Source organism: Malus sylvestris, chromosome 15 (genome assembly GCF_916048215.2).
Source record: "Malus sylvestris chromosome 15, drMalSylv7.2, whole genome shotgun sequence".
NCBI lineage: Eukaryota > Viridiplantae > Streptophyta > Magnoliopsida > Rosales > Rosaceae > Malus > Malus sylvestris.
The window spans coordinates 24128556-24142447 of record NC_062274.1 but is presented as its reverse complement, the minus strand read 5'-3'; the positions used below and the strand labels follow the sequence as shown (position 1 = coordinate 24142447).

The 13892-nt window shown below is 36.6% G+C and overlaps 1 protein-coding gene and 1 long non-coding RNA gene across 10 annotated transcripts; one reads left to right on the top strand and one right to left on the bottom strand.

Annotated features, from left to right (window-relative positions):
• Positions 1-3348: 3348 nt before the first annotated feature.
• Positions 3349-7544, bottom strand: LOC126604446 (uncharacterized). 9 transcript variants are annotated; one of them, XR_007616606.1, is made up of 6 exons: positions 6633-7544; positions 6180-6540; positions 4785-6078; positions 4273-4336; positions 3546-3646; positions 3349-3445 (listed from the first exon to the last, which is right to left on the bottom strand). It is a non-coding gene; the product is annotated as an uncharacterized LOC126604446 (long non-coding RNA). The 9 variants fall into 9 exon arrangements; XR_007616610.1 differs by lacking the exons at positions 3349-3445; positions 3546-3646 and having other exon boundaries at positions 4107-4336; positions 6633-6776; positions 7048-7180; positions 7275-7544; XR_007616607.1 differs by lacking the exon at positions 3546-3646.
• A 5210-nt stretch (positions 7545-12754) lies between these two features.
• LOC126601570 (protein RALF-like 34) lies at positions 12755-13432 on the top strand. Its single transcript, XM_050268298.1, has one exon. It carries the CDS (start codon positions 12841-12843, stop codon positions 13243-13245), a length of 405 nt encoding a protein of 134 aa, XP_050124255.1. The 5' UTR covers positions 12755-12840; the 3' UTR covers positions 13246-13432.
• Positions 13433-13892: the final 460 nt, after the last annotated feature.

The window sequence follows — 13892 nt, the reverse complement described above, 5'->3', positions numbered from 1 at the left end:
AGTTATTCATTTTAAACGTTCAATACAATTGATGGATTATAAGTACATAAGAAAAGTTTATGCACATGTAGTAAATTATGATTCATGTATAACAAAAAATTAGTCATTATATGTATAAGAGACACATTATTGTATACAATAATACAACTCATAATACAAAAAATTCTCAAAAAGATTAGCTATAACAATTTTAATATCACAAGAAGTTAAAGTTAAACTCATTCTTGTATACAATTGGTAGCACTTAATAATCTTTCTGCTCATAGAGTTTAGCTATAGCAGTTTTAATGTCGTAACAAATCAAGAGTGTGATTATCACCGGGAGAAGTTACCGGCAGTGGAATATTCCGGTGGGTGGAGTCGCTGTCAGTAGCTTGATCATGATTCCTGGAGATTGTATTATCCTGGTGTGCATAGTTTGTCTCTTCTCAGACTAGAATTCTCTCCCCTCCTCTTTCCATCTCCTTTCATCCACTTCTCTCACATTCTTTATTTTATCTTTCTCTTTTTATAAAAATTAATATAAGATGTTGACATGATTTAATCATGATCTTTCAAATACGAGGGAATGGAAGGGGAGAGATAAAAAAGAAGGGAGAGAATCATGCTCTCTCCTCTCACTGCTTTTCTTGGCACACTTTCCAAGTTGGATTAGAAGCTGACGGTGATGCCGATTGCTTAGCTACCCTAGAAAACAACTCATCATTTTTCTTCTTCTTTTTCTCATTTGTCACTGGCAAACTATTAAATGTCTTCCTTGCGAACTAATAGTAATAAACTTTACTCAGCAATCCCCTTTCAGTTTCCATAGACATGGTAACTAATTAAAATTAGTAAATTTGACGTCGACGTAAAAGGCATGCTAGGCAGAAGATCGAGATGCCTGACTCAAAAAATCAGCACAGTGAAGCCGGGGAAAAGTTAAAAGGTAATTTTGCATGCCACAGTTCGTAAACCATTCAATATTTCTACCATATTAGATAATCGAATTGAACTGATATTTCTATTATACTTCTATGTATTATATACATTAGTAGAAGATCTCATTGCTAAACAATCGAATACCCTTGGGAGTTAGAAAGGTGTTTTTTTTTTTTTTTTCTGGTAAATAATCTCAAATTATTCTACTGTAACAATATTCTTAAATAGCGTTATTATTGTAGCAAATATACTCATTAAGCTATGTTTTCAAACTGTTACTATCCATCATATCGATAACTACTATCATTTAATCTTGAATCATTACAATAATTGATTTGCTACAAAATAGTGTTAAAGAAAAAGATCGGACATTGAGAAATAGAAATTAATTGAACAATTTGGAGTGGTATAAATCAAATCCATTGTTATCAACTGCAAAGAATCTTGAGCAGAAATAATAAAAATTGCTGAGAAAGTGGTCCCAATTTTTCTGTAAAAGCTAAAGAAGCTATCACTCTCTCTGTCTCTGTGATATTCTCAGCCTATACATATAAAAAAAGTATAAAACTTGCACCTCAAACGCACAAGCCAAAAGCAATTGTAGAATTGCTTCCTTTCAGATTGTCTTGCCTTAACTTATCACATTAACATTATTGCTCAAGAAACCTTTTTCATACTTGTTGATGAAAACTGAAAGCAACAGAAGAGACTGAATTCCGTATTTGTTGAAAATTAGTCAGTGAGAGAGAGAGAGAGAGAGAGAGAGAGAGAGAGAATCTTAGCGATGGTGCATACAAAAGCCCTCTCAAAAATTCAACTTTACAAACAAGTACAACTTTCCACATTTGCCTTTTTTATGCAGTTTTGGTGAATTGGCAGAGTAAACCCTGCATTGCGTATTTAAGGGTTGTGGTGATGGAAATATCGTCTAAAACTTGAGGTCATGATTTAAACCCTAACCTTGCAGGGATTAATTATTGATAGGTACAGCCACAGCCTAGAGTAACTAGTTCAGTGTCCTTCCACTTACCTTGACTTAATTAGCCTGTAATAGCTTGCAATTGCATGCAAGGATTTCCATACACTATTATCGTAGCATCCCGTGCAACAAAAATATTTGTAAGTTTTCATTTAAATGACGTTATATCATTAGCACGGAAAACCACAATGGTGGTATACATATGTCATATGAGTTGTTCTTCAGAATAAGGGATGAGAGTCGACTACATATGTCATATATGTTGTTGTTCGGAAAGAGGGAGGAGAACCGACTAAACATCTTAATCATTGGTGGCGGAATTTTACTCGCAGCTGATCTCCAATTCTCGTTCACTAGACCGAACTGGGCATAGACGGTCGATGTCGTTCAGGTTTTGACCAAAAATATGGTCACGGTCTCTCTAAACCGAATTGAACCAGTTTGGACATATTTAATCTACAAATTTAAAGTTTTTAATATCTAAACTGAGCCTAGCCCGCCTAGTATACAAACATATTTGTATTATTCATGTTTATTTTTTCAAATTCGTAACAACACATGACGATATATCGGCACATCAACAGAAGTTTTGTCATCCTTGCACTTTCAATCAATGTATTAATAATCTAAGTTGGGACTAGTCTATGTTTGCATTTGCATAGAGGGGGTAGAGAGGCAAACCGTAATAATAAAAACAATAAGAGAATGGACCACATTTCTGCCGAGAAATCATGCTAATCTGTAGCCATAATGGAGTCTAAATGTACAGTACCTTTCTCATCTTATAAAGTCATGGTGCTGATAAGCATGAGACGGTAAATTATTCTCGTGTGTATATAGACATATATATCAGACCAAACAAAAGAAATCAAATTCATAACGTAAAACAATTCATACGTGCAATAGGAGGCAAAGAAGTCTAAACTCATTGACCTGAGCTTAGCTAAGTTGATATAGCAATAACAATGTATTCCTCCCAATGCACCTAAGTTCGAATCTCATTAATCTCTGTAATTTAGATTATCTTATTGTTTGTCAGAAGTTGTATAATTGTAGCAGTCTTGGTTTCTCCGTTCGTTTGCTAGGTTATTTGCATCAATTCTGAGTTCTGTATATACTTCTGTAAAAAACAAAGTGATACGTGAAAATATTCGTGATCTTCTAATTACCAAAAGCATTTTATGCATGAACAATCTCATATAAAAACTATCTTCCATTAAAAGCATGTTTCTGTTGTCTGTGTTTTTTGCAATAGGGGTCCAAGGCCCAGTATAAATAAAACTAGTTGCAAATGAGTCGGGCCTAAATAGTTAGCCCAAAACTTATTCCAAGACCATTGGAAGCAAGCCCAGTCAACAAATTCACCTCCTACCCAAGGCTTTGGTTTGCCTTTTGAGGTTTTCTTTTTGTCAGCTTGGGAGATGAGGATCGAGTTTGAGATCTATTTATGACTTACATTTTTAGGAATTACAAGCAGTGAAGCCCGCGCGATGCTGCGGGATTTAAAACTGTCTGGTTGCACTGTTGTGATGCGTCCCACAACATCTTGTAAATTGGCAATCCAATATCATAAGATTATAGGATGAAAAAATGTTGGCAAACAAAAATGGCATATAGATGTAGGTTTATAAATGTGTTTAATTACCTATGAGAATTTCAACTTTATCTACACGGGATAACAATTCACTGTAATCCACTAAATAAAAGCGATGCTCAGGAATGTATGGAGGTCCTGTTATTTGTTTACTGGAAAGCCAAGCATTGTTAGTAGATGATGTTAAATATTTTGTAGATGCAATAAAAAGAATTCCTCTCAAGGTAATTACAAATTCTCACTCTCCCAAATCTTACTTTGTCAAATGCTTAGAGAATTACACATTCAATAAACCCATAAAAATTAAAAACTCTAACCAACAAAAATAAATAAAACAATATACAATCAAATTACAGGAATATAGACAAAGTACCAGTTACATCTCTAATCTTTTATAAGGGGTCTTTTCCACATAACAGCGTCAACCAAAGATTGGAGCATACAAATAAACGATATTAAACTTTTCAACCAACAAAACCAAATATTCAATCAATTCAACCTACATATTAAATATTGTTCTCAACCCCTGTTGAAGAAAGGATAATACAGAGAACTGATTAAGTGAATATTATAGTCAATATCCTGCAAATTTGCACATTAATATAGATGTGATTTAACTGATCAAATGTGATTTAATTTTGTATTTCAATCTGAACAAAGGCCACCCTTCAGACATAGTTCAACATAAATCAACGCGGAAAAATATTAAGAATTAAATTAATCAAATACAAAAATAGTTGTGGTCATGGGATATCACTTTGGGATTTTCGTGGTTGACCTTTTCTTTAAAAATAAGTCAGTGCTTGATCATCTAGTCCTCCAACCTTCTGTTTCTCAATCTTCTGCAAGATGATTCAAATCAGAACCATTAAGTTTCAGAAGAAACAAAATTAGAGGAAAAAGTGGTGCTTCCTACTTCAAACAATGAAAATGCGAATATTTGATCCCAATTATCCTTGAGTGACCTAAAAGAAGGCTGGTCGCTAGGACTGCTTACTCGAGCTCAACTGAAGCTCAATGGGGTCAGAGACGGAAATAGAACCCAAGGAGGAGAAAGAACGGTCAAAGCCAAATTTATACAACTAATTACCATTCAATCATATTAGGGGAAAATAATTAAACTGTACAATAACAGCAATTAAATCTTAGGAATGACAAAATTTTCTGTAGTTCAAAAAACCCATATGGAAACATGTAAACAGTTCTCAAGGGAAATTACAAAATCATATTGAAAACCCCTATCGAAGCACATTAATAATCTAACTAATGAATGTGATTCGAGAAACAAACCTTGTTCAAGTGCAATCTACATATTTTACAGCAATAATCTGACCATTTGGCAAGTGGCCTTGAAGTAATGAATCAGTATTACTATTAGGCTTTCATGCTTTAAAACAAACAAACAAAAAAAAAAAAAAACAGTAGACTTGAAGAAACAGAACAAAATTACTGTATAAAGAAGAAATCATTCAATTGTAAAATGTGTAAGACTTCTAAATTGGGATTCACCTAATAAACAATGCCAAAACCTCCTTGGCTGAGTTTGTTAATGGGTGAGAAGTTATCTGTGGCTGCTATTCTGGTGCTCAGACCGAAATATTGCACTTATTCAATAATTCTAAAGAAAATAAGCTCTTATTTGATAATGCACCAAATCCTATCCAAAAACCAAAGGGGTGCCATATCCCTAGATTAATAGAGCATCTTTCTTTGTTCCGAAACAAACTGCAATTTGGCTTTGGTAAAATAGAAAGATTACCATATACCTTGGGCATAATCTCGACTCGGTTCCATTATTCGAGCACTTTACTATCCTTTTAGTTCTTTCTCTCAACATGGGAAATACAATAAGACAGTAAAAACAAAAGTTAGTGATAGCTATTACATAGTGAAAGAAAATAAGACATTCACATAGTGATAGCTATTTACTGTCCTTTCTCAACATAATCTCGACTCCATTCCATTATTCAAGCATTCTACCGTCCTTTTAGTTCTACAATATGTGAATGTCTTCATACATTTCAGCATATATATACATATATATATACACACACACTGAATTGTGAAAGCAATGAGAGAAATATACCTTTGGGGTGTTGATGCCAGAAGGGTGAGTGAGGGATCTAAGATGTTTGAGAGCAGGAATTTTTGAGCAATTTGTGTGAAAAAGTTGAAGAGCTTCGAATAGAGTGGAGTGAGTTGGCATGGGCTAAAATACAGAGAATGAACTCTAGAAAGTAGAAAATGTTGTTGTTCAACCAATCTCAAAAGTAAAGAAACCATACTATTAACATATAAATAAGTTTTATATATCAATGTTAACATGTACGTTGTTTGAGTAGGTAAATCAGCAACATATACAGTGATCAACAGATTAACAGCAATAAACTGCTCATTATTTGAAAATATACATGAAAGTTGTCATTCACATGATCCAAATGGTAGTTAAGTTGAATAATTGCAACAAGCAAACAAATAGAAGACTTAAAAACTGGAAATGAAAACAGGTAACATTGAGTTTTAATAACCGGAAAGGGACCTTCTTTAAGCAGCTCCATAGCAGCATTTATACTTGGACGATGAGCTGCAAAAACAGAGAAGAAAACACAAATTAAACTAAAAAATATAGAATTTAACACTAATCCAAGGATTAAATATCAAATATAAAGTCTTTAGGATTGGGACCTTTGCATTGAGGAATATCTACTACACTATGAGTTCCTAATGATAAAGCCCAATCAGGGGGTTTTGTGGTGACCTGGTGACCCATGAACGGCTAACTTTGCGAGACACTGCCATCCCCACGAACACCAAACCCAGTTAATATCAAGATCAAAACTAACTAATACCAGAAAGATATTTCTTTTTATTTAAATTTTAAGAAAAGGCCTAAACTTCACGAAATTAAGGGGAAAAAAAAGTCAAGTAAAGCACCAATTTGCAACTGTCAAAAGTGAAATCTGAGACTCCAACTGTCTTGAAGAACTCCGTCGCCTCATCGATGACAGGACGGTGGAGATTGAACTCGTGAGTACACTCGGAGCACCTGATTATACACCGAACAGAAAACAAAATTTAAATCAAGTCGAACAATAATTATAAGAAAATAAACTAAAAGGGATTTGAGTTGGGAGTTACAATTTGAAGTGCGGGCAGTGGAGGGCGTAGGTTAGCGACGGCGGATGAGGGTTTGAGCTAGGGCTCAGTGGGAGAGAAGGTAGTGCTAAAGGCACTATTTGTCAGCCAATCATATAATAGCCACAAAAACAACGCTAAAATTTTCTACACACATAAAAAGAAATTGACACAATTTATCCAAGTGTAATTTCAGCAAAGGAAGAAAAAAAAACTAATATAAAAATCACATGACCAAAATTAATATAAAAAAAAACTAATATAAATAGAACAGAAACAAAATCTCAAAATCCAAGTAAAATGAAGAACAAAAATCACATGACCAAAATTAATATAAAAAAAAACCCAACATGCATGAAAGACAAATAATCAGTGAAAGCAAGAAATCCATTTGCAAAGAAGGTTTTTGTTTGCGAACCTCGACAACTGGATCTTGTTAACAGCAAGGCGAGGAGCAGAACCAAGCCAGATCAAATTGAGCCAAAGCTTCAGAAAGCTGGATCTTGTGAACAGCAAGGGCTTGATCGATGATGATTTCTATGATTTCACGGCTGCGGAGGCAGTCAGAATCCGCGAGGCACCAAAAACCGTCAGCGAGAGAGGGCGAGTTCGAGAGCAATAGAAGAGAGAAGTCGAGGACTCGACCTGAGTTTTGAAAGAGAAGTCGAGCTAGGTTCGTCATTTCTGCGAAAGAGAGCTTGTGGGTACTGCGAGAGAAAAGAGTTGACGGAAGTGAGTCGGTGAGAGCAGAGAGAGAAAGAAGCAAGTCGAAACATCGAGAAGGAAGAACACGCGTCACCATTTTGTTCCCACAGCGTAGCAAACCGGCAAAGTTGGAATAGCAAAAAAGAAGTAGGGGTAAAAACGGAATCACACTGTACTATGAACAGTGTTTCAGTGTATTTTCTCTTTTAGTATATATATAATTTGAGAGCGCTTTTAAAACAATTAAGCACTTTCAAAGGACTCATAATAAATGGGTCTAATGCCTTAGGTTGTCTATTGTCCATGCCCATTATGCCCATTTTTAAATGGTGTAGATATGTTCATACGTTGAAACCCATCAAATACAAGGACAAAAAGACATGACTCCCCCTCTCTCCGTCTCTCTCTCCTCCTTCCTCTCTCCCAACTTCTCACTCTTTCTGCTCGATTCCAAATTTCCAAGCCTCATCCTATCTGATCCAACCTTGACCTAGATGCAGAACAACAATGAAGATGGAAAAAAGAGGAAGATGGAGCGGAGCTTCAATATTTTTTTTATATTGTTAATATTTTCCTGAAAAATATGACCGTTACAAAAAATGGAGGCTACTACCCCATTTATACAACTAGCAAAATCTATCATTCCCCCTTGAAAAACAATTTTTTCCTCAAGATTTTAAAAATGGAAATTAGGAAACTTGGAAGTGAAGTCATCATAATCCTCCCAAGTTGCATCACTTTCTTCTTGTACAATACATCGTACCAGCAATTGTACACTTGCAACATTCTTCTTCCAAACACTGCTAATAGAGTCTTCTACACTAATCCATCATCTGTGACTTCTGGTAAAGCTATAGTACGCAACACATGTGGCACCAAGTGCTTCTTCAGACAGCTAACATAAAAGAATGGATGAATTTTTTTTCCTGCATGAAGCTTGACTCTGTAGGATACTTTTGAGTACATTTTGTGATAAACATGTAATGCTAGAGATTGTAGTTTGTGATAAGCATGTGATGTTAGAGATTGTAGTTGATAAGGAAAATAGGCTTTCTATAGTTTTTCTCCGAACGGTTATGTGATGCGCCCATAGAACTTCGGCCAATTCTTCTGGCATCCTCCTTTTTTTTTATTCTTTTTTTTGGCACAAAGACTACGTTAACCAGTCTGGGTAATAGACTTCAACAATAAAGTTGGCGTCCCTGAGTTTTTCAATCTCAACACGATGATTTTACTTTGCTCTATTTCGTGATTGTGCTTTCGCTAGATAACCGGTTTCATGGTTAGATCCAAATGGAGATGGTGGCAGATTATTGAAGGATAGACTCTAGGCATATCTTCAGTAGACCAAGCCAATACATTTTTATTTGCTTGTAAGAAGGCAGTGAATAACTCTTTTGTCTCGATCCGATAGCTTTGATTTGATTATTATGGCCTTAAGTTCAGGTTTGTCGGGATAGAAACTTAAGTAGACAGCATCATCATCTACCTTTGATTTCGAAGTATTGTCGTATTGGGGTCAAGGGTCCATGTTGAATTCCATGTAGCTTGTTTCTTAGCCCCCAAACTATGGTTGCTATGCGGTTTTCTCCATCAGAGCTACGAGCTTCGTTCTCCTTTTCATATCATATTTAGGCTTTCTACTGAGCAGCAGTAGGCCTTGACCTAATCTCTCTTAGTTTCTTTTATCCTGCCAATTGTAGGATATTAGAGTAGTTGATGGTGTGATGACGGGACTGCTTTCATCTTGGGTAGCCAGTTTCGGCCCAAAATGCACATGCGGAGTTGGACAGTCCATAACATACAAGATAGTTATAGGTTCCGCCTTAACCGCTAGTTTCACAACTCTGAGTGATCAAACAGAAGCACCATTAAAGGTATGCAAAGTAGTCTTACTCAGGTTGAAATTATCCATAATTCCAATCCTCTCATCTCCTCTACTTCTTTGAAGAGGATGCTAACTTTGGATATGTTGTCCACCAGCACGTACCTGACCATGGTATCCAAGATTTGGACCTTTATGACCAAGGCTTGTTGATGGAGACCACATCCTGGTCTAGTTGCATGCCGAATTTCTCCCATTTCTAGCATTGCCTAGATGTTTTTGTGCCCCATATATGCTGTTGACACTGACAATTTTTTTTTTCTTCATCGGCCCTTGATACTTGGATTATTTCCAATTACGTCTGGGCTTCTTATGAGAGGTGTTGGAAGTCTGACTGTGGAGCGCCACGCAGGGGTTCAGATTAGCAATTTTCGCTAGAGTCTGAACGTACATTGCCATGACATATGGCTCTTCAAATCCGAAGACAGCATCTTCTAGGGCTTTTCACGCATCTTTTGAAGTAGATAAGTTTCGAATGATCTTCCATTTGAGAGGCGCTCAAAGCCTTTCGAAGTTTGTTAACATAGACATTAATCCTCATCAAAGTTGTCTAGACTTAATCCATGGTAGGGGTGACCTCACCAACAAGGGTGTCGTTGTGTCCCTAGTATGGCGGAGTCACATGGGTATTGGTTTGAGGGGGTAGAGTGATTTCGAGGGGGGAATATGAGTTTACTCTCAATGAAAGTACCAATTGTTGAAATCAAATTCGCACACCACTGCTTGTGGAGCTTATACTAGTCGGGAGAGAGACATTTTAGGATATGGAATTCGTATGAAATTGGGAGAATCCTTAAATATATCTAAAGATAGATATTGTTTCCTTTTAGGAGTATGATTATTTGCAGCACACGCCAATTCCTAAATTGTAAGAATATCCAAGAATATAGGAAACTTATCTAATCCCTATTTGGATCAAGATTCCATATCTTGCGAAACAAGAATGGTCAATCTCAGTGTAGTCGACGGACTTTGCCTACTTTCTCGAAACACAAGATGATGGTGACATCGCTAGTCCATTTGCTCAATTTGATCGAAGTTGTTGGGTCCATAACCGAACCTCTAAGGTATACGTATTCCGATCCGTCTTGCTCAAACCCTAAAAATCCTGGTCCCACAATATCAACTATAAGATCTTATTCAACTTTGACCTAGATGCTAAATAACAATGGAGATTGAAGAAAGAGGAGAGCACCAATATTTTTTTATATTAATAAAAATTTATTGAAAAATAAGACCTTTATAAAAATTGGAGTTTACTACCACATTTATACAACTAGCTACATAATCAAGTTCCAATTAGCAAAATCTAACAAACTTCTTAATAACAAAATTTACAATTCTTAATTATTCCCAATTCTCTGTGATTAAGGTAATAGAGTCCATAACACAACCATCTCCACTTAAAACTATTTATCATCCCTGCCTTCTCTCTCTTCAAGCTCGATCTCATGCTTCATCTCAACCAATTGAATAGACAACGGAAGAGATGCGAGTGGTTCGACGAGGGTGGGTGGGTGACAAAATAAGGAGTGACATAGTTTGGGTTGGCTTGGCATATTTGGTAGAGTTGACAGCGGTGGGTTGGTGGCTGATTACAACGCGGTTGGACAAGTTTGCAGCAGTGATAGTGGTGATTTGATATAATTACTCTATACAGGTCACAGAGCCAAAGGGAAAGAAAGGAAATAGAGAGAGAGAGAGAGAGAGAGATAGATAAAGTGAAAAAGCCGCTAATAATTATAGGATAAGTCATTACCCATTTTACTCAGCATACAATATGACAAAATAAAAACAAGACATGTGTTCATATTTAAGTTTTATAACTATTCTCTTATCTTATTAATCATGTGAACAAACAGACCCCTTCATATTTTCTCCAACAAATCTGCACAACGTCCATGTCATGGCAACCATGGGTTCTCTTCTCCGGCGACCCACATCTCTATTCTCTTTCTTCTACAACAAATGCGACTCGTCATCCTCTATGGTGGACGACAGAGATTAATGAGACGATTAAGTAAACCATTGTAAACAAAGAAGAAGGCGTATAAGACGATAGCATTGAACCAGAATTCGAAATCGTCGTCGTCGTCCTGGTCATTGATGGTGGAATGAGGCCACGATTTGAGACATCAAGCCATGGCTTTGGCAGCGAGGATTTGATTTTTCTACCACCATTACATCAGACTCACAGGCCTTCGGTAGGCCTGCTTCCTCTTTTGGTTTGAAGAAAAATTATTGGACAATGTGAGGAAGAAAGAAAAAGGTGTTTGGTTGGTGGAATAGTAGAACTGTTGTTTTTAGTTAAGGAGTTAATGACAAATATTATTATATTATTGGGCCGCCCAACATAGAGAGTATAATGGGTACTCACCAGTGAGTAATCAAGTATTGTCCATTGTTATATGGGTATCCATTACCAAGAGGGATGAACATGGGTAAATCCACATATGAGATGGATTTGAGTAGACCCACTGAGAGAAACACATGGTGTGTGCTTTCTTCAAGAACATTTTGAAGTGTTTTTCTATTTTCTAAGAAACACTTGTATTTTTATTAAACGTTTCCATGTTCTTCTAAAATAAGCGTTTTTATTGAAGTTGCTTTTTTTGAGCATAAGTGTATTTCAAAAACACAGTTCCAAATGAGTCCTTAATCGTGTTCTTTTGCTTATGAGTTTTCCTAAAAGATTTAGGACCAACATTTTCTTGAAATTTTGTTTAGTAAAACAATAAGCAAATATAAATGAAATATAAAAGAGGGATAAACGACACCATATCTCGACCAGCCATGTACACTAAACACCAAATTTTAATGTCGTATCCCTTACTTGTCATATAAGCTCCACACCCCCCCCCCCCACCAAAAAAAAAGCTAGTGTGCCACGCCTCAATCTCACACAGAACACGTCACCAATCAAACTGAACAAATTGTAGCACACCCAACCGCTACTCCTGCCTTACAAACACAAAATGTATTCAAAACGAGAAATTTTTGCGTATCTCAAAAACACATGAGATCCCATGTATTAATTTATATAAATGGACGACATAAATAATATGCCTGACTTCTAATGTAGGTTGATGAAAACACAACTATGTTATGATCTGATCTAAATATTACATGTGAGGTCACAATATTTTGATGTACAAAGTGAGGTTACAAATATTGGAGTACTTTTTTTGGGTAACAATATTGAAGTATTTTGTTAGAGCGTTTCGATCCAATATAACGAATGTCTAATTTTCTTTAACAAGCGTTGGATTGTATGGAAGAGCTTTTGGTAACGACGTATTCAATACTTTGAATCTGAACTATCGTAAATTTTCAAATAACATCATAAATCGATCATGTTTTGACGTATTTTAGATGAAAAATAATAACGTTATGGAACGGTGTTACAATCAACGCTTTGATACCTACATTGAAGAAACTCAGCTGTAACCCAATCTCTGCTCACTCACACCTTTCTCCACTCACATGTGAACCTTGGCCCCACTTGCTCTTCATCTGACCCCCAAAACAAGTCAAATCGACCTTTAGATTTCTCTCACCAGACCCCAGCACCTCCCCACCCCCAAAAAAAACTACTGTGATTTTCTCTCTCTAGGTTTTTCCATGGCTTCTCCAACTGCAACCACTCTTTTCCTCTGCTCCCTCCTCATTTTTCTCCATTTGGGTCCTCAAATCCAAGCTCAAATCGACAAGACCAGCTTGAAGCTAGTTGCGGAGGCTCTGGAGTGGCCGACCGCCACAATGTCGCCACTGTACGATGAGCTCGAGGAGGCAGACGATGAGGACGGCGAGGACTTGGAACTGGACGTGGAAAACGGGTACGCTCGCAGATCTCTGCTCTGGGGGAGGACGAAGTACTACATTTCGTACGGCGCGCTGTCGGCGAATCGCATCCCCTGCCCGCCGCGGTCAGGGAGGTCTTATTACACCCACAGCTGCTTCAAAGCCAGAGGCCCAGTTCGTCCTTACTCCAGAGGATGCTCTAGGATCGCTCTATGCAGACGATGATGTTGTTGTTTGCTGGGTAATTAGTAACTGAGTTTTGGATATTAGTGTTCGAGGATGTTTTATTGTTCATGGCATTAAGCATCTACTTGTTGCCGCTGCTGCAGAAGTATTAAGAGTGTAATGTGGTTTGTTTTAAAGAACTAATTATGTTTGTGAGAAATTAGTTAATTAATCTTGTGTTATGGTATTTTCTTTGCATCATTTTATGTGCTCGGTTATGAACTTATGATGATTGCAGAGAGTTTACAATTAGTTTTTTTTTTTTTTTTTAAGAATGTTATAATTTTTTAGTTGGATTCCCAATTTACATAATGGTTTAATTTTGTTGTTTTTAAACGCAAATGATCGTTTGGTTTAGCGCCATTTAGTTTTGAGCTAGAACGATAATCGTTAAATGAGTTTAACTGCACTTTAACTATCTCAACCACCCTGTACCGACTCCATCGAAATTTCAACAACCACCACTGATTGCAGCTTGCTACAATCATTGTCTGTTCCAGAAAATAAAATGCAGGAAAAATCCCATTTGTCCGTGGCATTACTGTTTAAAGTAAATTAATTTCGACTTTTGGGAAACAATTTCTACTTTTGAAAGTTTGACCTAGCACTGGCTACCCGCACAAAGTAAAGTAATTTGGAAAATTGGC